The 21,428-nt window shown below is 41.7% G+C and overlaps 2 protein-coding genes across 23 annotated transcripts in view; one reads left to right on the top strand and one right to left on the bottom strand.

Annotated features, from left to right (window-relative positions):
* The first annotated feature begins 10,558 nt into the window (after nt 1-10,558).
* Nucleotides 10,559-13,637, top strand: phox2bb (paired like homeobox 2Bb). The gene is made up of 3 exons (XM_021561445.3): nt 10,559-11,116; nt 11,748-11,935; nt 12,238-13,637. Exons 1-3 carry the CDS (start codon nt 10,876-10,878, stop codon nt 12,667-12,669), a joined length of 861 nt encoding a protein of 286 aa, XP_021417120.1. The 5' UTR covers nt 10,559-10,875; the 3' UTR covers nt 12,670-13,637.
* Nucleotides 13,638-14,199: 562 nt separating this feature from the next.
* Nucleotides 14,200-21,428, bottom strand: part of limch1b (LIM and calponin homology domains 1b) — a 151,308-nt gene continuing 144,079 nt past the window's right edge. For 12 of the 22 annotated variants that reach the window (XM_090198542.1, XM_036943110.2, XM_090198550.1 and 9 more), the window contains 2 exons: nt 17,506-17,608; nt 14,200-17,361 (listed from right to left, as the gene is read on the bottom strand). In XM_090198542.1, coding sequence (XP_090054668.1) covers nt 17,336-17,361; nt 17,506-17,608 — 129 coding nt within the window. In that variant the 3' untranslated portion in view covers nt 14,200-17,335. The remainder of the gene's footprint in view (nt 17,362-17,505; nt 17,609-21,428) is intronic. The other 10 variants (XM_090198548.1, XM_090198551.1, XM_090198547.1 and 7 more) reach the window with 2 other exon arrangements.

Raw genomic sequence — 21,428 nt, forward strand, 5'->3', positions numbered from 1 at the left:
GTTTCCAAGCACTTTGACTTTCAATTAGGTGTGAAAATATTTCTATGATATACAGTTGAAGTCAGAGGTTTACATACACCTTAGCCAAATACATTTAAACTCAGTTTTTCACAATTCCTGACATTTAATCCTAGTAAAGATTCCCTGTCTTAGGTCAGTTAGGATCACCACTTTATTTTAAGAATGTGAAATGTCAGAATAATAGTAGAGAGAATTATTTATTTCAGCTTTTATTTCTTTCATCACATTCCCAGTGGGTCAGTAGTTTACATACACTCAATTATTATTTGGAAGCATTGCCTTTAAATTGTTTAACATGGGTCAAACATTTTGGATAGCCTTCCACAAGCTTCCCACAATACGTTGGGTGAATTTTGGCCCATTCCTCCTGACAGAGCTGGTGTAACTGAGTCAGGTTTGTTGACGACCTCACTTGCACACACTTTTTCAGTTCTGCCCACAAATTTTCTATAGGATCGAGGTCAAGGCATTGTGATGGCCACTCCAATACCTTGACTTTGTTGTCCTTAAGCCACTTTGCCACAACTTTGGAAGTATGCTTGGGATCATTGTCCATTTGGAAGACTCATTTGCGACCAAGCTTTAACTTCCTGACTGATGTCTTGAGATGTTGCTTCAATATATCCACATGATTTTCCTCATTCATGATGCCATCTATTCGTGAAGTGCACCAGTCCCTCCTGCAGCAAAGCACCCCCACAACATGATGCTGCCACCCCCGTGCTTTACAGTGGAGACGGTGTTCTTCGGCTTGCAAGCCTCCGCCCTTTTTCCTCCCAACATAACGATGGTCATTATGGCCAAACAGTTCTATTTTTGTTTCATCAGACCAGAGGACGTTTCTCCAAAAAGTACGATCTTTGCAGTTGCAAACCATAGTCTGGCTTTTTTATGGAGGTTTTGGAGCAGTGGCTTCATTTTACTAGGACTCATTTTACTGTGGATATAGATGGATTTAGATACTGTGGATATAGATACATGTGTACCTGTTTCCTCCAGCATCTCCACAAGGTCCTTTGCTGTTGTTCTGGGATTGTTTTTGAACTATTTCGCACCAAAGTACGTTCATCTCGAGGAGACAGAACGCGTCTCCTTCCTGAGCGGTATGACAGCTACGTGGTCCCATGGTGTTTATACTTGCGTACTATTGTTTATACAGATGATGGTACCTTCAGGCGTTTGGAAATTGCTCCCAAGGATGAACCAGACTTGTGGAGGTCTAGAGTTTTTTTTCTGAGGTCTTGGCTGATTTCTTTTGATTTTCCCATGATGTCAAGCAAAGAGGTACTGAGTTTGAAGGTAGGCCTTGAAATACATCCACAGGTACACCTCCAATCCACTCAAATGATGTCAATTAGCCTATCAGAAGCTTCTAAAGCCAATACATAATGTTCTGGAATTTTCAAAGCTGTTTAAAAGGCAGAGTCAACTTAGTGTATGTAAACTTCTGACCCGCTGGAATTATGTGGTGAAATAATCTGTCTGTAAACAATTGTTGGAAAAATTACTTGTATCATGCACAAAGTAGATCTCCTAACCGACTTGCCAAAACTATAGTTTGTTAACAAGAAATTTGTGGAGTGGTTGAAAAACGAGTTTTAATGACTCCAACCTAAGTGTATGTAAACTTCCGACTTCAACTGTATAGTTTGAAGTTTTTGCAGGGCAGGCTGAAACTTGAATCAAAACCAACATGATTTCCTGAGCACGGTATCAGCAATGAATAAATAGCCTATCAATTTCCCCTAGCATATATAGTGGTGGTTTTGGGAGGTTTTTAGCATCCGTCCTCAGAAAATCTGATATGAATTTGCTGCAGGATTTTGTTTCATCATACTGCCACCTCTTCCCAGGGTCTGTAAATAGAGATTTCAGGCTATCGCTTCCACCCCACGTTTATTCAGAAAATCTTTTTATTTTATTGCATTAGCTTTATTGCTACTCTTAGGCTTTGCTCTGTCTTCCGAGTGATACTTTATATCACCCCAGGGATATTGGTTTTCATTCTGTGTGTTGGTTAAATCTTAGACCAAGCACTAGCCAAGCCAACATACAGTAGCTGAAGTCATATAAAAGATGTTCATATGAGCTCCTACACAGGTCATAACGTGGGAGGTCATTGTGTTAATGGAAAAAATGCATGAGAGAACGTTTTTGAGCACAACACACCAGGCTCCCGAGTGGCGCAGTGGTTTAAGACACTGCATCTCTGTATTAGAGGCATCACTACAGACCCTGGTTCAATTCCAGATGGCCATGATTGGGAGTCCCATAGGGACTCACAATTGGCCCAGCATCGTCTGGGTTAGGGTTTGGCAGGGGAAGGCCGTCATTGTAAATAATAATTAGTTCTTAAAAGACTAGTTAAATCAAATAAAATTAAAAAAAAACATGAGTAGGTGATAATAGCTACAATTATAGTAGCTACAATATAAAAGTATGTGGACACCTGCTCTTTGAACATCTCAATCCAAAATTATGGGCATTAACATGGAGTTGGTCCCCCCAATTGCTGCTATAACAGCCTCCACTCTTCTGGGAAGGCTTTCCACTAGATGTTGAAACGTCACTGCGGGGACTTGCTTCCATTTAGCCACAAAAGCATTAGTGAGGTAGGGCACTGATGTTGGGCGATTAGGCCTGGCTCCCTGTCGGCGTTCCATTTCATCCCAAAGGTGTTTGATGGGGTTGAGGTCAGCGCTCTGTGGCCAGTCAAGGTCTTCCACACCGATCTCGACAAACAATGGACTTCACTTTGTGCACGGGTGCACTGTTATGCTGAAACAGGAAAAAACCTTCCCCTAAACTGTTGCCACAAAGTTGGAAGCACAGAATCATCTAGAATGTCATTGTATGCTGCAGTGTTAAAATTTCCCTTCACTGGAGCTAAGGGACCTAGGCCGAACCATGAAATACAGCCCCAGACCATTATTCCCTTCCACCAAAATATTTACAGTTGGCACTATGCATTCAGGCAGGTAGCGTTCTCCTGGCATCCACCAAACCCAGATCCATCTGTCGGCCTTCCAGATGGTAGAGCATAATTAATCACTCCATAGAACACGTTTCCACTGCTCCAGAGTCCAATGGCGGCGAGCTTTACACTCCAGCCGACGCTTGGCATTGCTCATGGTGATCTTAGGCTTGTGTGCGGCTGCACGTCCATGGAAATCCATTTCATAAAGCTCCCGACTAACAGTTATTGTGCTGACGTTGCTTCCAGAGGCAGTTTGGAACTTGCTAGTGAGTGTTGCAACCGAGGACAGAAGATTTTTACAAGCTACGTGCTTCAGCACTCGGTGGTCCCATTCTGCAAGCCTATGTGGCCTACTACTTTGCGGCTGAGTTGTTGTTGCTCCTAGATGTTTCCAGCTCTAGCAGGGCAGAGATTTGACAAACTGACTTGTTGGAAAGGTGGCATCCTATGACGGTGCCACGTTGAAAGTTACTGAGCTCTTCAGCATGGGCCATTCTACTGCCAATGTTTGTCTATTGAGATTGCAACAATGGGTGTGGCTGAAATAGCAAAACCCACTCATTTGAAGTGGGTGTCCACATACCATCGGCCATGTATTGTATAAAAGATCCTAGGTATTCTATAGTTTGAGCTTTAATAGATCAAAACTCTCCTGTAATTGCAAAACCAGTTGGATAAGAAATATATTTTGCCTGCACTATTGTGCTTACTCAACAAATTGTCTTGGTGTATAGGACAATGTGAATACCAAACAGTAGAAGCCGGTTCTGGAAAGCGCCTGTGTATTCTGGATTTGGTTCCATAATGATTTTAAGTCAATACCTTGTCTATTTATTCTCTGAAGTGGACTTTCTGTGAGCAAAAGTTGGGTGGGTATATCTGAACAACACCAGATATAAGATAACCTCTGTCTTCTTTAAGTATATTCTTTGGAAATGTTCCTCAATTAACAAGATGAGTGGACCCAGTACTCACCCCTGTGGAATCCCAAGCCAGATGGTTGGCTGAGAGGCAATTTACTCTCACTTACCAGTGAGAGTCGTGCCTGATGCATAAACATAATCTCTGATACACCAATTCATCATCAGATAGCTTGGGGATTCTGGGTGTGTTCTGATCAAATTTGCGTTCTATGATGATGAGAGGCATGTTGGTTTCGCTTCAGAAAACTGCACATCCAGCAATTTGTCACACACGTCACACTATCTCATGGGAGGCTGGGAGAGGGAAGTACAGGAGCGATTTCTGCTTACTGAGAGGGGCCTTCTGGGAACAGGAAGTGAATCAGCGGCTCAGCCAGGCAGACTGCATCCGATTGGTCCATCTGGCTATTCTTTAAGGATTACATCCAATCAAATTAGCGTTGATTGATCAACACGCACTACGATTGGCTGGCGGCTGTGGGAATTGAAGGCACTATTCAATCAAAACCAGTCATAATTGTGTTAAGGATACATTTTTAAAACAACAGTGAGAAAATGTGTATATTAATATGCAGTAGAATTTATTCTGGTTCAAACTATATTGTTTTATTGAGTATGAACCTGAACCTGCAGTGCAAGAAAAATGTGGTTTTGGATTTATCCTGGAAACCCAGTTTGTGTTTTTGGGGGAGTGATGCCTCAGCTGAGGTTTTGAGTTCCAGAATGTAGTTATGGTTAAATGAAGTGGAAATAAATAAACGCACTAGAAGATTACAGTATTTTACGTGATAGACTGGATAGGTTACCCAGTCAAGCTTCTTTGTGAAAATAGATACCTTCTGCAGGCTGAAACCTTAGATTCAACAATTTAGCAATATGCAAGTTAATTACCAATATAAATTAAAGCAATTTGTGGAATGTGGAATATAAGACAAATTTGTTGAATATATTATTGTAATAAATTCAACATTTGGCCCTATAGCAATATCCGAAAAACATATGTGCATGACATATTGTAGGAGTTGCAGAATGTGAATAGATATCATTTTTATTCAAGAATTATGTTGCCGGGATATTATAGCCTGACTAATTAATTATATTAACACTTTCCTCTTTTGGGATAATTTTGAATTATTCATAATGATTCATTCATAAGGGGCCAGTATAATAATTAGCCTAAAGGGATGTCTCATACAAACATAACTGTAATGCAGAAGTTACAAGTTAAGCCATCAAACCTGAAAAGAATGAAAACAAAGAGGTCTACTGCTTGAGGCGAGACAAATGGGTAAGCTTTTGTGATGCATGGCAGGTGTTTACATGTGTGTATCTTTGGAATAGTTATAAGAGCAAAGCAAAAAACATTACAATGCACTGGGATACAATAATCAATATAATTTCACAATGACCTTGACGTTTTATGATGGATTGGAAGAGTCGGTTTACTGTAATTGCCGCTCCCCTTGACGCCCCACCAGACAGCGCGACATCCGCTCTCTCATAGGCCAATTTTTGTTTTTAACATTAAAAAGCGCTCCATCATTCTCGATGCGGTGCCCTGTCGCCCTAGACGGCCATTAATCGCTTAATTCCAGTAAACCTACGTGTACACAATGGCCCGCTGTCTCTTGCTAATGCATGTGTGATTAAGCTTTTAGCCCGACCACAGGGCGATATTAGCCAGCAGGTCTTTGCCTTGTATTGAGCCCCAAATGCCTTCAGGGGGCCGGGGGAGGAACGCGCTGGGATTCGGGGGGATAGTTAATGACACTGACCCTCACTTCACCAACAGCCATTCAATTCAACAATAATAACGCTCCACGCAGCTGATTTATGAGACTGGAGCTAATAATTGTCAATTGCTAATGTGGGGGGAATAATGCCAGTATAGTCTATGCTAAATAAAATATGCCCTCTCCTTGCCCGCCCCTGCCTGACACATGACGACCCCACCCGGCTACTTAGGGGAGAAATAAACAGACAACTAGGCTTTGACAGCTTGAGTTGAAGTAGTTCCCAAAAGTACATTTGGGGTTTACATGTGAAAAACGTTGAACAAACACACAGGCTATATGCGTAAAATGCGTGAAATAAATTGGTAGGCTAAATTGGTAGGCTATCAAATACATTATATTTGTTTTTATAAAATAAATAAAACAAACAAATAAGCCAAAATACATGAATGCATCTTATCATAAAACTGTGGACTATATTTTATATTTCCCGATTTTATCTCATGGAGTAGGCATGCAGTCATATCCGCCAAACCGCGATAAATTAACAAGTAAACAATGTCTCGAGGAGGGGAGGATTCACTAAGTTTATTTACAGATGGAAATCGCATGAAGGCCATTGACCAATGTTAAACAGAACGAGACGAAATGATGACAAGGGACTCCGATAAGAATTTAATACCATCTCATTTTGGACGAGTTTATTAATCAAATTCTTGAACACTGGCAAGAGATTTAATGATCACATCTTTTCATAATCTTATTTCAAGCCGGACGATGGCATTCCTCTCCGTTAATGTCGATTTAGAGGTTGGAGTAATTTAGTAATTGATTCTTATCCTAGCTCTCGCTCGTGCCTGGGCCGCGTTTGAGGGCAATGTATTTGCTAATCTTATCCTGTGGAATAAGATGTTTATGCTAGTCTAGTCGCTGGTATCTTAGTCACGTGGGCCTCATATGCAGAGGAGCAACCCGGGGAGGGCAGACAGACCACAAGCCTTCGACCCAGGCAAGTGGCCGTCAGTCAGCCAAAGCTTGACTCTGGAAGATATGGATAACCTCATAGAGAATATTATATGCTATATCTTGCAATTGGATCATATAAACTTGCTTTGATCAACTCACGAACGAAGATGGCTGATTGATGCTCAACATAATCATCACTATTATCATCACCACACACTATTATCGTCATCAACATATCCTATATTTCACCATATCGTCATCACTATGCATCATGCCTCCCACAACTAATTGCAAAATAACAATAGTTATCAAAATACCAGGTTATTTTGGTATTTTATTAGGATCGCCATTAGCTGTTGCGAAAGTAGCAGCTACTCTTCCTGAGGTCTTCGACGACAAAGTGCCCACCCTGTTCTTGTCTTCAGGACAGTACACCATACGTTTTTGTGTGTGTGAAACTCTTCGAGCATATATCGAAAAAGTGGGCCCGCGCTCTTCTAATCGAATGCATCTCTTCCCCAGATGTCACTTTTCATCTGTGCAAGTGGAAACGTGATGAGCCTAGTGACGTGCCACAGATCCTTTTTCGCTGGAACATCCTAAAATCACATTCTTACATCAGCATCTTCGTCGCAGTCTCTTGACTTGTAGGCCTATAAAAGCATTATTTTGACATTGGAAATAATGTCAGTTCAGATGTTGTGTCTATGGATGTAGGAAATAAAGGGGGGGGGGGGGGGGGGGGAATAGGCTCGGTCTAATAAGGAATTCTGATGTGCCAAATATTTTCCATATTGCTATAGATTTGCTATCGAAAAACATTCACATATTAATTCAATTCGCCCATAATTCCTTTATTATACGAGATTAGTGTGATTGCTACATTTTGCACTTGAAAAATACTTCAAGCCTCCACGGGCACTGCATTGCACAGTGGTAAAATTGTAAACAATTCTGAGCCCATATTCTTTTATTTGATCTTTGGTGCTGTGCGTTTTCTTTTCCCTTAGCACTTGAGTATAGGCCTTTCTAATCTCAATATCAAATTAAGATATCAGACGAAATTGTCAGGAGAACAAGCCAAATTAATATTTTATGTTGCGCTTTGTCATCAACATTGCCTTAGGGTTGTGATTCGACCCCTCCTCAAACACATACGCCCTTATTAATAACCGTTTTGATAGCGGTACGTTTTCCTCAGCCCGAGTAAGACATTATGTTCAATGTGACAGAGGTTCCTCCCATCCCAATGTCTACATCCCCCTCTGTGTTTCCCCTTTTTGTGAGTGTGATACCTCCAATCCATCCACAGACAATGGCATTTTGTTCCTCTGTTTTGTCCTCCTGTCGACCCGCATTCCCATATCGCTGAGCAACGATAGCGCACACTAAAAGGAGAGGAGTTCCTTCTCCGCCTTTTAAATGTCTCCGGCTATTGTGTGGCACTTGCAAATGAAAATGTAGGGTCTCGCACGCATCGCATTTGTCCTGATTTATTTAAGTGATAGCATATGGTCGCTGCTATTTATGTGTCACAAATTAACCGCAGGTTCACTTTTATTAAATAGCCATTAAGATACTGTAAATCACGGATTCCATGCACTTGTGATATTTGTTTTCAGATGGTGCTTAATTTCAAGTGGGAGATCATATATTGACTTGTTAGCATCATAATGCCGAAAGTGTAATGCGTAATTTTACTCCAGCCACTTCGAATCTTATTTAATTTAGTTACGGCCTATTTGAAAACGTGTGTGTAGCCTATAGGCCTGTGTGTGTATAGGCCGGTGTGTGTGTGCCTGTGGGTGTGTCTTACAAATGTAGTGAGTGAGGACGGGCTTAACATTCTCTAATCAAAATATCAAAGGTTTTAACTCTGACATTTAATTCCGCCCAACAGATTTGGAAACCAGTTGATAGAATAAAGGGAGACGTTGGAAATATAAAGGAGGGCGTTTCAGTGGTTGGTGGACTATGGTGGACTATAGGCCGGTCGAATAAAGAGCCGTTTGAATGAGAGAAACGGATGGCAAAAGCTATAATTCTATTTGCCTCGGCAAAATATCAGAAAGGACTTCTCGGTTCTTTGTCAGCTATTAGATTAATTCCTAGAGATGGCTTCTTTTGCGGTGCCAGACGCGTGGAGGGAGGCCGGTGAACCAGTTGGTCTTTGGTTTCAATAATCAAATTAACCATTTGGTAGGCTACAACTTTTAGTCACAACTCTCGTGTAGAATGAAAAAGAAAGAGAAACCATTTACATAAAAGGGTCTAGGTTGTGTCAAGAAAGAATGAACTTTTTATTGTCGTTCATCATTGAATGGGTAACGCGTAAAGAACAGAGGGAAAGACACTGAAACGCTTCAGCAATTGTGGAAAAAAAATAATGGATTGCATAGGACTTTATTAGCATAACATCTTCAATGTTATGTTATACCCATTTTTGTAGTTTAATGCACCTTTCATCTCCTGTTTTGAACTTCAGAAATAAATGCATGGGCCTACTTTCTTTTCTAGAGACATCAACAAAGGGTCAAACGGGTAGTTATTTGACTTTTTGTTGCTAAGTCTTTCTGACTCATTTGTCCGTTTATTTCAAGGAATGAAAGATCAATTTTGGCCGATGCCTTCATTTAATTTTCATGGTAAAAAAAACGGAGATAAATACTTTGAATGATAGTCTAACCCTAAAATTGACAATCTTATAGGGGCTCTTTTGAGTTGACTAACCCTATATATATATATATATATATATATATATATATATGTGTAAAACATGTCAATTTATTTTTCATAGCCTCACAGCGGACATCCATTTCAATTGATACGGAAAATATAATTGTGCCTAGACAGACACAATTTTGATACACTCCCGTTAGATACTATTTTAGTGGAAGAAAAATAAACATTGCGCAACAAATTAAATGTTGCTACACAGCATTTTTTTTTTTAGAAAGGCAAGAATGCGTTTTGAGAAATAGTGTGTGGACTAAACAGAAACGTCGACATGCAGGCTCTTGATCCAATGATAGAACAACAGGATCGGGTAAACACCTTACCAATTACAAATTAGCCTAATATCAGCCTAAAAGGTCCGATGACTTGCTCACGACTTAGTTACTTTCATTAGAAATAAGCTATTGGCTAAATGAAGAGAATAATTAATGCGATAAAACGAATTACACCCCCACCCTCCAGATAAAACGTATTCTGTGGCTTTACCTTACGGAATTGAAATAATATATCATAATTGTTCTATAGGAATATCCTATACCCATCCATTATCTCCTATAGAAATAGCCTATATCCAATCATGTGCATTTAAAACATGTAACATTACAGGCCTACCATTCTGGTTTTCATTTAGACTGCTTTCATTTAGTTTGTTGAGACAACAAGAGACATTAACGTCGGCAGGGTTAGACGATGGCCGGGTTAGGATTAGGGTTGGACGGTGGCAGGGCAAAATAACAACAATAGCCCAATAATAGTAGTAACAATAATAATAATAATAATAATAATAATAAAAAAAATACAATCCACACTTCTGTAATAATGTTACATCATGCGTAATGATCCGCACTTCAAGCCAAGAAAGAGTGCAAAGGCAAAAAGAGATTCTGCCTAAGGTATACTGTTGGTTAAAAGGCTTAAAAGCTTGGGGAAAATTGGATCAGGGAGAATCGTCACCCAACTTTCATTATTTCCAAGTGGTGTGATTGAATTAAAGAGCAAGACGGTGGTTAGAGAGGAGGGTGGATGGCGCGCGGGGAGGGGGAGGGGGGGGGGGGGGCTTGGCGCATAATGGTGTGGTATTAAATTCTAATTAGAGATGCAGGGGATCAATGATAGGGAGGTTGGACAGTGCGGGCCCCCAGTGCCAGCCCAATAGACTGATGAGTTATTGTCATGTAAAAGCGCTAGCAATAAGACCAAACGCTTTGCCATTGTCCAAGAGGAAAGAGCCAAGTTTATTATGAGGACTATATGCTCTAGAGACCTGAGGCTAGGCGGCTCTTAGAGGGCTTTTCATAAAACAGGGCGAAGCTTCTATAAAGGAGGCCAGTTTTGGAGCAGGCGCCGAGCAGTGCACATCTACCCACGGTCTAGCCTCTTTCCAAAACAGTCAAATCCAAGCAAGTCAATTCTCCCCTTCTCATCTCGCGTCATTATCATTGTTTTTGTAATCAAATTTGAAGTTTCGATTTTTTTTCCCTTGGAAGTGCTGCTTTCTTTATCCACTGAGCCTTTTCAAATGTATAAAATGGAGTATTCTTACCTAAATTCCTCTGCCTACGAATCATGTATGGCCGGGATGGACACATCGAGCTTGGCATCAGCCTATGCGGACTTCAGCTCGTGCAGTCAAGCCAGTGGGTTTCAGTACAATCCGATCAGGACCACGTTTGGGGCTACCTCCGGCTGCCCGTCTCTTACGCCGGGTTCTTGCAGTCTGGGGACACTGCGGGACCACCAAAGCAGCCCATACGCCGCAGGTAAGCAACCGCCAACTTTATTCACCACTCCCCGGTCTCTACCCGGGTATATAGGACGCCTTGATTGCATTTGAAAATGGAAATGTGTTTAGTATTTACCAAACGAAATTTGCTTACACAAATGAAAGAATTTATCACGTTAGAAGCGATTGCAGGCAAGCGGTAATTCAGTTATGGGGTTACACTATCCCAGTCACACCCAAACCGCCAACAACATTATCTTAAGCTGCCAAAATGATAGGCATAATTTATTTACTTTGCGATGAGATATAAAGCTTCAAATAATTAGATAACCAAAGATCTAAGCTCATTATTGACACATAATTGGAGTTACAGTAGCGACAACCGGTACGGATGGCAACATTATGACAAGTTTCCAAACTTGAACCCCAATATCAAAGCAAAGATTTGTTTATCATTACAGTTAACCACATTACAGTACATCACTGGTCTCATTTTAACACTAATCCACAAGTATTCTAACAGATTATAGAATATAATAACAACATAACTCGATTTCCAACATAATCATTCTTAATTCGGATAGATTTTTATCTGACAACTTTGTTAATATTACTCTACAGCTATTGCCATTGCAAATACGTTTAACGTTTACATTTTATTCCCGCAGTTCCTTACAAACTCTTTACGGATCATGGCGGACTGAACGAGAAAAGAAAGCAGAGGCGCATTCGGACCACTTTTACCAGCGCACAGCTCAAGGAGCTGGAGAGGGTTTTTGCTGAGACCCACTATCCAGATATCTACACACGTGAAGAGCTGGCGCTCAAAATCGATTTGACTGAAGCCAGAGTGCAGGTAGGCTATGCTATCACCTCGTCAAAGTGTACCGTCTTTTCCAAACTCGAGTCATTAAGAACAAGGTTCTCTACTATTATTGTGGGGTTTTAAAACATTTATATGGTTTAAAAATACTTTCACCAACATTAGGCCTCTACAGAACTCATAGGCTCACACTGTTGTTTGATTATGTGTGAATAATTACACATGAGAGTTGTTTTCCGACGGTCAATGTCTAATATTGACAGCATGACTAATTTCAGTCATTTACACATACAGTAGGACTATTTAGTCTAATGAACCCGTTTTTCGTTTTCTAGGTGTGGTTCCAAAACCGACGCGCCAAATTCCGTAAGCAAGAGCGCGCGGCCGCTGCTGCCGCTGCCGCTGCCAAGAACGGCTCCGGGAAGAAGTCGGACTCTAGGGAAGAAGACAGTAAAGAGGCCAAATCTACCGACCCTGACAGCACGGGAGGACCGGGGCCCAACTCTGTCCCAACCTCTAACTGCGGTGGGCCCAGTCCAACCGGTGGCCAGGTCAACGTTTCCAGCGGAAACGGACAAGTGGACCAAGTGAAGACGTCGGTGGCTCCCGGCATGTGTGGAAACACACCGAGTCAAGGCTGGGCTTCTGCACCAGGTACCATCACCTCCATCCCGGACTCATTGGGTGGACCGTTCGCCAGCGTACTGTCCTCTTTGCAAAGACAGAACGGAGCCAAAGCTACATTAGTAAAGACCAGCATGTTCTAATACAGCGGAGACCCACTGACAAAATCAAACAGGTGACTGAGGAGTGTTGAGTCGTGAAATGAGGGATGTTACAAGAAAGACTGAAGGACACTGATAGGCCTATCATAACCGCAGTTGTAAAAAGATGAAGATGACTACTTAGATTTTTTTGCCTCAGTCCTTCCTTTTCGGTTATCGTCCAGTATTATGGTCATTCTGCACTTATAGTGGTCTGGTTCAAGTAACCACAAACTGCTGTGAGTCATAAGCAGTGTCCCATCATACGACCAGATGTCATCAAAATGTCAGACACTGTACAACTGCTTGTTTTGTTTAAGTAGCCAACATTCGGATTTGACTGAAGATCTTCGATATATGGAATGTCTCTGTTGATTATCGAACGAGAGACTATTTTGTTCATTTCCTGATGCAACTTGCTAAGTGTAAGTAGCCTATACACCACTGTTTCAGGGCTCGTGAAGAATTTCGTTTATTTCAATTGTTGACATCAAATGAACACCCTTATTTCTTCAAAAAAGGCACAAAGTACAAAAGTTCACTGTTGACAGGAATATGTAATTGTATTGTGAGTCTTTCTACAGCTGTGTTTTTGTGGCTCAATTGTATAGTGTTAATATGTATTATTGTATCTATCCTATAGTTGACCATAGGCCATACTACCCAGTCCCTTTAGAATCACGAAGTCTTTTTGACGTTTTACAAAGTTACCACTGGCGAATTTATTTTGGGTAAAAAAAGGGAATGTATGCAAACAGTGTTATTTCACTATTATTTGCATGTCTTTTTTGTCCGATTTTATAATAATTTCCCCCCATTTTGTGAGCATAATGTAACACGTTTTGTCCAGGATTTGAAAGTTATTTATATGTAGGTAATGAATGCTTATATTTAAGGAAATATTTCTACATGTGCACATAGTTTTCCAGGTGTACCATTGAAATGGTTGTTGATAAAAATAATCAAAGTTGTTTGTCATGTTTTTCTTTGTTGATCTTTAGACAAAAGGTACAAACAGGCTAAGCTACCATTCTGCATGAATTAGATGTAAAACGGTTAACCAAATTCGCACAAATTACTATTCTCTTCTGATTCCCCAATCCATGTCAGATTTGGTTCTCAGAAATGTATCACATTCTTTAAAAGCTATTGTCATTGATTCTATAATGTATTACTATGTACCTCTATTATTCAAGTCACCTACACTGAGATACACCTTTTTTGGGGAATTTACTTCAGCACCATGGATAGCGGCTTGCGACAGAACGCTGGCTAGGGGATCAGGGTTACTTTCAAAGGGCTGACTGTTCAGCAGTAATACCATGTAGGCTTCAACTTCGAAACAGTCGTGGTTAGCCTTTCCCATTCTCTGTCTGCCTTTAGCTGGCTAAATCCAGAAAAAATACTGACCTTTTTGCTTTCATCCTCGTCGCAGCAAAAAGGCATAGGGCCGAATTGAGCCGAGTTGACTACATGCAGGTGCCCCACATTATTTCATTATCTTATAACTACAGAAAGACACGGACAAGCTCATTCATTCATTTGTTACATTTTATTTATAAACATACAGTATGCTATAAAGCCAATGCATTTGAACATCACATTTATCTTTCTTCGGGTAATGTTCAGGTGAATATTACAATAAATACAGAACTTAGACGTAAAGTATCATTCCCAAACTATTCATCCAGCTAAGACGGTATCGATATTTCTGACACAAAGACGCCCCCCTGCAGAGTATCAGCTGAGATGTATTAATTTCCTAAGTAAAAGTAAAAAGACAATCAGATCTGAAGCCTAAAAATATGGTAGGACTATATCAGAAAAATAAACTCAGACGAAACAGGGAAAGCTGTAAGCTACAAGTTGAGAATGGATCATATGTCTGACAGAGTAGGCTATGGATTTATTTAAAGATAGCACTTGAACATACATTATATCCACCACTGGTAACCTATGGAGCGATTTCAGTGCCAACAGACATTTTATTTGAATTCCAATATTTTACATTTGTAATGCATGAATTGAATCACTGAATTCATAAATTTAACTTATGGTAAGTATTGCATTCATTGTCTGTGAATCAAGTTTACAAACCATCATTTCAAGTTAATCAAAGTTTCATATATTCAACTTCAGCTCTCTAAATTCAGATTCAAAACCTGAGACAACATCCTGGTACTTTGCCAACCAGGAAGGTAGAGAACAGATAATCAAATGCTCACTCTGTAAAACATAAACTTCATGCAGTTTCTGAAGCCAATGTGACATGTTGAATTTATTTTCTTCCTATGAATTTAGCGCCAACTTTTGAACCGTCTTGGCTATGAGCTATTATGACCCCATTCCTGAAAGCGAAGACTCTCTGGAGCCTTCTGTTCCCTTCTATGATGACAACAATCGGAGTTAGAAGAGTGTCACAAAAAACTCAATTTGGCCCCCATAAGAATATAGTTGAATAGTCCTGTCATAGCCCTTCTAAGGATAGCCTTTCCACTCCCTATTAAATCTTGCTCTTGTGACTGAGTGGGTTTGAACAAGGTCTCCTACATGTCACAAGACTATGTTAGCCCAATTAGCTAAAGCTGAATTCAACAATTACAAATTCAAAAGTATTACAATCAAATTCAAAATCCTAATACAAATTCGAAATTCAGAAATTCAAATACAATTTCTTTTGGCACTGAAATTGCTCCATAGTAGCCTATAATTTCACAATGACGTTCAAACTGCTGGCACTGGTCTTTAGCAGCCAAATGTTAATCAAGTGCACCTGCTGGTAAGAACATTTTAGCCATAATTTCACAACGCAACAAGTATGCTTAATTTATATTTTTGTTGTTGAAAATGGGTTTTTATTGCTGACCAAAATCGTCATCACTGTCAACAGGGCATAGAGAGGCCTATATAGAGTCATAATCTCAAAACATTCAGATACACAATAAAAAAAAAAAATCAATGGTCATCCTATTTTTTGTTGGGAAAGGCTGCTATTAAATATGTCAACGATATATCCTAGATATATTTTGGATTCCGTTTTGAAACTGGAAAGACACTGCAAATCATGAGAAAACAAGGTTTGGTAGATTGTGACATGAGTAAAAAAATAAAGGGGAATATCAACAAAACAAATTGGTGGGGTGTTAAGCTCTCGTGCAGTTTCTCCTGCATTTTGGACAAAAATCTCCCATCCTACCCCATCACACTTAAAGGAAAACTCCATCCAAAAACAAAACTTTGCCATTTGTTTCATTAGTCTATTGTTGATATAGTCTCAAAATGTTTTGCTTGTTAGCAAATAAGTTTTAAAAGACATGTAACATACACAATACAGAAATAATCCCTATATGATGCCTATTGCTGATTTCTGTATTTTAAGTGATATTCTTGATCATGTTTTTCTTGTCAATAATCAAGTTGAGACTATATCATCAATGGACTAATGAAATAAATATCAAAAGACAGTTTTTGGGTGGAGTTTTCCTTTAAGTGGACACCATTGTTGGGTTCCCTTCCCTTGAATGTGCAATCACCTGTTTACCTAAGGCACGTTTCATGTCATTCCAAGCCTGAAATTCCTAAAGAGAACCGGTTAAGAGTTTACGGAATGGTCTAGTACAGTAGCATGAATCCATGATGGTTGTTTACCTCCACAATCAGTTTACATGCATCAGTTCGCGTTATTGCTTTAAAATCAAGTACATCAAACTTTGTGAGCGGACATTTTTTTTTAGCAAAGAAAGAGAGAAAAGGATAACGTTGTCAGGCCGACGTGCAAAGTTACTGTAATGTATGTAGGCCTATAGCCTAGTGACAGCACAGTATTTTTTTGTATCCAGTAGGCTACTAAAGCAATACGGAAGAAATAAACGATAAGACAGTGTTGAAGCTGCCTGGAAAGAAGATAGTTAGCTAAACAATTTAACTTTCAGAATTTAAACCAGAGTTTGGGTTAATTGTGGTTTAAGTGAAAATCGGGAGGAACAAAGTAGGCTTCTCTAAGCCTTTAGTTGACCATTGAGAAAAACTCCTACAGATCTCAAGTTGGCAAAATGGAATACACTTGAAACTTTTATTGGAAATCATGACAACCTTCTCTAGCAACCAAATTAGAAGCTTAAGTTACAAACTAAAGACTAATAAGGCCTATCTAACAACCTGGATACCAGAGAATAATTCAATTCAAATAAAGGGTATACTTTACAAACAAATATTTTGTCTAAGTGCCAAATTTGTTGGTTGGACTTCATTGCATTAGTGTTTTCATGAGTTTCCTATACTGTTTTGAAGTGATGGAGGCTGTTATACTGTATACACCATATTTACAGTATCAGAGCTCAGATTCAAAATGTCCACCATCCTCTCGAGGGCTTGTGGGTGCATATGGATACGAGGAAGTGAGAACCTCTGAGCTGTGATCATACATAGCCAATAGAATCAATAGGCTGACTATGATCAGTCGGACTAATATTCTATGTACACACAACTTTCCAATGTCAGGCATTATTTGGACCATTTCAATAAACCCGATAGGATGTGATTGGCAGACATTGCGAAAATCCCCACATAGGCATTGACAGACAAGACACATTCCACACATGTTGATTATATGGAGAAGTAGGAAGAAGGGAGACAATTTCTCTGTGTGCTTTCCATTGACCCAACGTTGTCACAATGTGGTTGGCTGGCCGGCTGCTGAAAATAGAGCAACAAAACAATAAGGACAACTGTAAATTCTCTAATAGTCGATTATCATATTTAATGGGATTAAGGAAAAATACATGTATTTCTTGAGGCAATTGGGTACACAATACAGGGATGTGATTTTGTGTGACTCACAGCGGGAGCGGATGTAGCACTGGTGGCAGTTGAGGAGGCCGTTCCGGATCCTCACGTCTGTCCCCGTGGTGGTGTCACCCAGCTGTCCCTTACAGACCCCACACTGCAGGGGGAAGAGTGAGAGAGGAGAGAGAGAAGGGAGAGGAAGGAGGAAGAAAAGTACACTACATGACCAAAAGTATGTGGACACCTGCTCGTAGAACATCTCATTCCAAAATTATGGGTGTTCCAATTCATCCCAAAGGTATTCGATGGGGTTGAGGTCAGGATTCTGTGCATGCCAGTCAAATTCTTCCACACTGATCTCGACAAACCGTTTATGTATGGACCTCGCTTTGTGCATGGGGGAATTGTCATGCTGAAACAGGAAAGGGCTTTCCCCAAACTGTTGCCACAAAGTTTGAAGCACAGAATTGTCTGGAATGTCATTGTATGTTGTAGCGCTAACATTTTGCTTCACTGGAACTAAGGGGCCTAGCCCGAACCATGAAAAACAGCCCCAGACCATTATTCTTCCTCCTCAAACTGTACAGTTGGCACTACGCATTTGTGCATCTGCCAAACCCCGATTTGTCTGTCAGACTGCTAGATGGTGAACCGTGATTCATCACTACAGAGAACTTGTTTTCACTGCTCCGCAGTCCGATGACAGCGAGCTTTACACCACTCCAGCCGACGCTTGGCATTGTGCATGGCTAACCGAGGCTTGTGTGCGGCTGCTCGGGCCATGGAAACCCATTTCATGGAGCTCCCGACGAACAGTTCTTGTGCTGACGTTGTTCCAGAGACAGTTTGTAACTCGGTAGTGAGTGTTGCAACCGAGGACAGAATATTTTTTACACGCTTTGCGCTTCAGCACTCAACGGTCCCGTTCTGTGAGCTTGTGTGGCGTACCACCTCGCGGCTGAGCCGTTTTTGCGCCTAAATGTTTCCACTTCGCATTTACAGTTAACCAGGGGAGCTCTAGCAGGGCAGAAATTTGACGAACTGACTTGATGGAAAGGTGCCATCCTCGGGGCATACTGAAAGTCACTGAGCTCTTCAGTAAGGCCATTTAACTGCCAATGTTTGTCTATCGAGATTGCATGGCTGTGTGCTCGATTTTATACACCTGTCAGCAACGGTTGCGGCTGAAGTAGCCGAATCCACTAATTTGAAGGGATGTCCATATACTTTTGTATACATAGTGTAAGACATATGCTTTGTTTGAATACTTTGAAAATGCATAATTCTTTCCTTCCTTTCTTGTAGTAATCACTGATCTGACATTGGTGAGTGTGTTAATCAGAGAGGATTGGAAAGGTTTCTGATGGTGGGAAATCTGCCATGTTGCTTACACCTTAGCCTCTGAGTCCCCAACCACCGGATGTTCTGGTTTTCAGGGGAAATGGAAAGAGTCTGACGCGACTTCTGCTTTTGGAAATTAACATGGCAACACTCCATCTCAACTCCTCCTCCACATTTACTGGATTGGTTGAACAGTGCGGAAGACAACCTCCCTATAGTTTTTCTTCTGGTCAAGACCAGTACGTAGGGGATCTAGTTTCAGGTGTTTCTTTAACCCATGCTACGTTAGGTTACTTAAATCTTATACCAGTGGAGGCTGTTGAGGGGAGGACGGCTCATAATAACGGCTGGAATGGACTCAAGGAAACCATGTTTTCGATACCATCTCACCTATTCCGCTCGTCATTACCACAAGCCTGTCCTCCCCAATAAAGGTGCGACAAACCTCCTGTGGCCTATACAATCTTTAAAGATCAACAAGGAGTTTCTTGGAGGTTGGGTCTAGGGCTTGGAATTCATCATCAATTACATTAGTTACAGTCCTGTAGTTAATAACTGTGGATGGGTGAGGTGTTGTGGTGAAAGGGTTCTGACCTAAAGCAGTCTGGTACTAACTGTGGTGGTGTGGTGAAAGGGTTCTGACCTAACGCAGCCTGCTTCCAACTGTGGTGAAAGGGTTCTGACCTATCACAGCCTGCTACTAACGGTGGTGGTGTGGTGAAAGGGTTCTGACCTAACGCAGCCAGCTACTAACTGTGGTGGTGTGGTGAAAGGGTTCTGACCTCTCACAGCCTGCTACTGACTGTGGTGGTGTGGTGAAAGGGTTCTGATCTAACGCAGCCTGCTACTAACTGTGGTGAAAGGGTTCTGACCTATCACAGCCTGCTACTAACTGTGGTGGTGTGGTGAAAGGGTTCTGACCTCTCACAGCCTGCTACTGACTGTGGTGGTTTGGTGAAAGGGTTCTGACCTAACGCAGCCTGCAACTAACTGTGGTGAAAGGGTTCTGACCTATCGCAGCCTGCTACTAACTGTGGTGAAAGGGTTCTGACCTATCACAGCCTGCTACTAACTGTGGTGGTGTGGTGAAAGGGTTCTGACCTATCACAACCTGCTACTAACTGTGTTGGTGTGGTGAAAGGGTTCTGACCTAACGCAGCCTGCTCCCAACTGTGGTGAAAGGGTTCTGACCTATCACAGCCTGCTACTAACTGTGGTGGTGTGGTGAAAGGGTTCTGACCTATCACAGCCTGCTACTAACTGTGGTGGTGTGGTGAAAGGGTTCTGACCTATCACAGCCTGCTACTAACTGTGGTGGTGTGGTGAAAGGGTTCTGACCTACCGCAGCCTGCTACCAACTGTGGTGGTGTGGTGAAAGGGTTCTGACCTATCGCAGCCTGCTACTAACTGTGGTGGTGTGGTGAAAGGGTTCTGACCTAACGCAGCCTGCTACTAACTGTGGTGAAAGGGTTCTGACCTATCACAGTCTGCTACTAACTGTGGTTGTGGTGCAAGGGTTCTGACCTAACGCAGCCTGCTACTAACTGTGGTGAAAGGGTTCTGACCTAATGCAGCCTGCTACCAACTGTGGTGAAAGGGTTCTGACCTATCACAGCCTGCTACTAACTGTGGTGGTGTGAAAGGGTTCTGACCCAATGCAGCCTGTTACTAACTGTGGTGGTGTGGTGAAAGGGTTCTGATCTAATGCAGCCAGCTACTAACTGTGGTGGTGTGGTGAAAGGGTTCTGACCGTAACGCAGCCAGCTACTAACTGTGGTGGTGTGGTGAAAGGGTTCTGACCTTTCACAGCCTGCTACTAACTGTGGTGGTGTGGTGAAAGGGTTCTGACGTAACGCAGCCTGCTACTAACTGTGGTGAAAGGGTTCTGACCTATCACAGCCTGCTACTAACTGTGGTGGTGTGGTGAAAGGGTTCTGACCTAACGCAGCCTGCTACTAACTGTGGTGTAAGGGTTCTGACCTATCACAGCCTGCTACTAACTGTGGTGGTGTGGTGAAAGAGTTCTGACCTATCGCAGCCTGCTACTAACTGTGGTGGTGTGGTGAAAGGGTTCTGACCTATCACAGCCTGCTACTAACTGTGGTGGTGTGGTGAAAGAGTTCTGACCTATCGCAGCCTGCTACTAACTGTGGTGGTGTGGTGAAAGGGTTCTGACCTAACGCAGCCTGCTACTAACTGTGGTGAAAGGGTTCTGACCTATCACAGCCTGCTACTAACTGTGGTGGTGTGGTGAAAGGGTTCTGACCTAACGCAGCCAGCTACTAACTGTGGTGGTGTGGTGAAAGGGTTCTGACGTAACGCAGCCTGCTACTAACTGTGGTGAAAAGGTTCTGACCTATCACAGCCTGCTACTAACTGTGGTGGTGTGGTGAAAGGGTTCTGACCTAATGCAGCCTGCTACTAACTGTGGTGGTGTGGTGAAAGGGTTCTGACATAACATAGCCTGCTACTAACTGTGGTGAAAGGGTTCTGACCTATCACAGCCTGCTACTGACTGTGGTGGTGTGGTGAAAGGGTTCTGACCTAATGCAGCCTGCTACTAACTGTGGTGGTGTGGTGAAAGGGTTCTGACCTAACACAGCCTGCTACTAACTGTGGTGGTGTGGTGAAAGGGT

The sequence above is a fragment of the Oncorhynchus mykiss genome, chromosome 14 (assembly GCF_057628025.1).
Source record: "Oncorhynchus mykiss isolate SJ-2025 chromosome 14, ASM5762802v1, whole genome shotgun sequence".
Classification (NCBI taxonomy): domain Eukaryota; kingdom Metazoa; phylum Chordata; class Actinopteri; order Salmoniformes; family Salmonidae; genus Oncorhynchus; species Oncorhynchus mykiss.

What these genes read in the sequence shown, in the direction of transcription:
- phox2bb (XM_021561445.3), top strand. Translation starts at nt 10,876, where the DNA reads ATGTATAAAATGGAGTATTCTTACCTAAATTCCTCTGCCTACGAATCA. An exon ending in AAGCAGCCCATACGCCGCAG is followed by an intron (nt 11,117 to 11,747) that starts GTAAGCAACCGC and finishes TTATTCCCGCAG; the next exon opens with TTCCTTACAAACTCTTTACG. An exon ending in TGACTGAAGCCAGAGTGCAG is followed by an intron (nt 11,936 to 12,237) that starts GTAGGCTATGCT and finishes TTCGTTTTCTAG; the next exon opens with GTGTGGTTCCAAAACCGACG.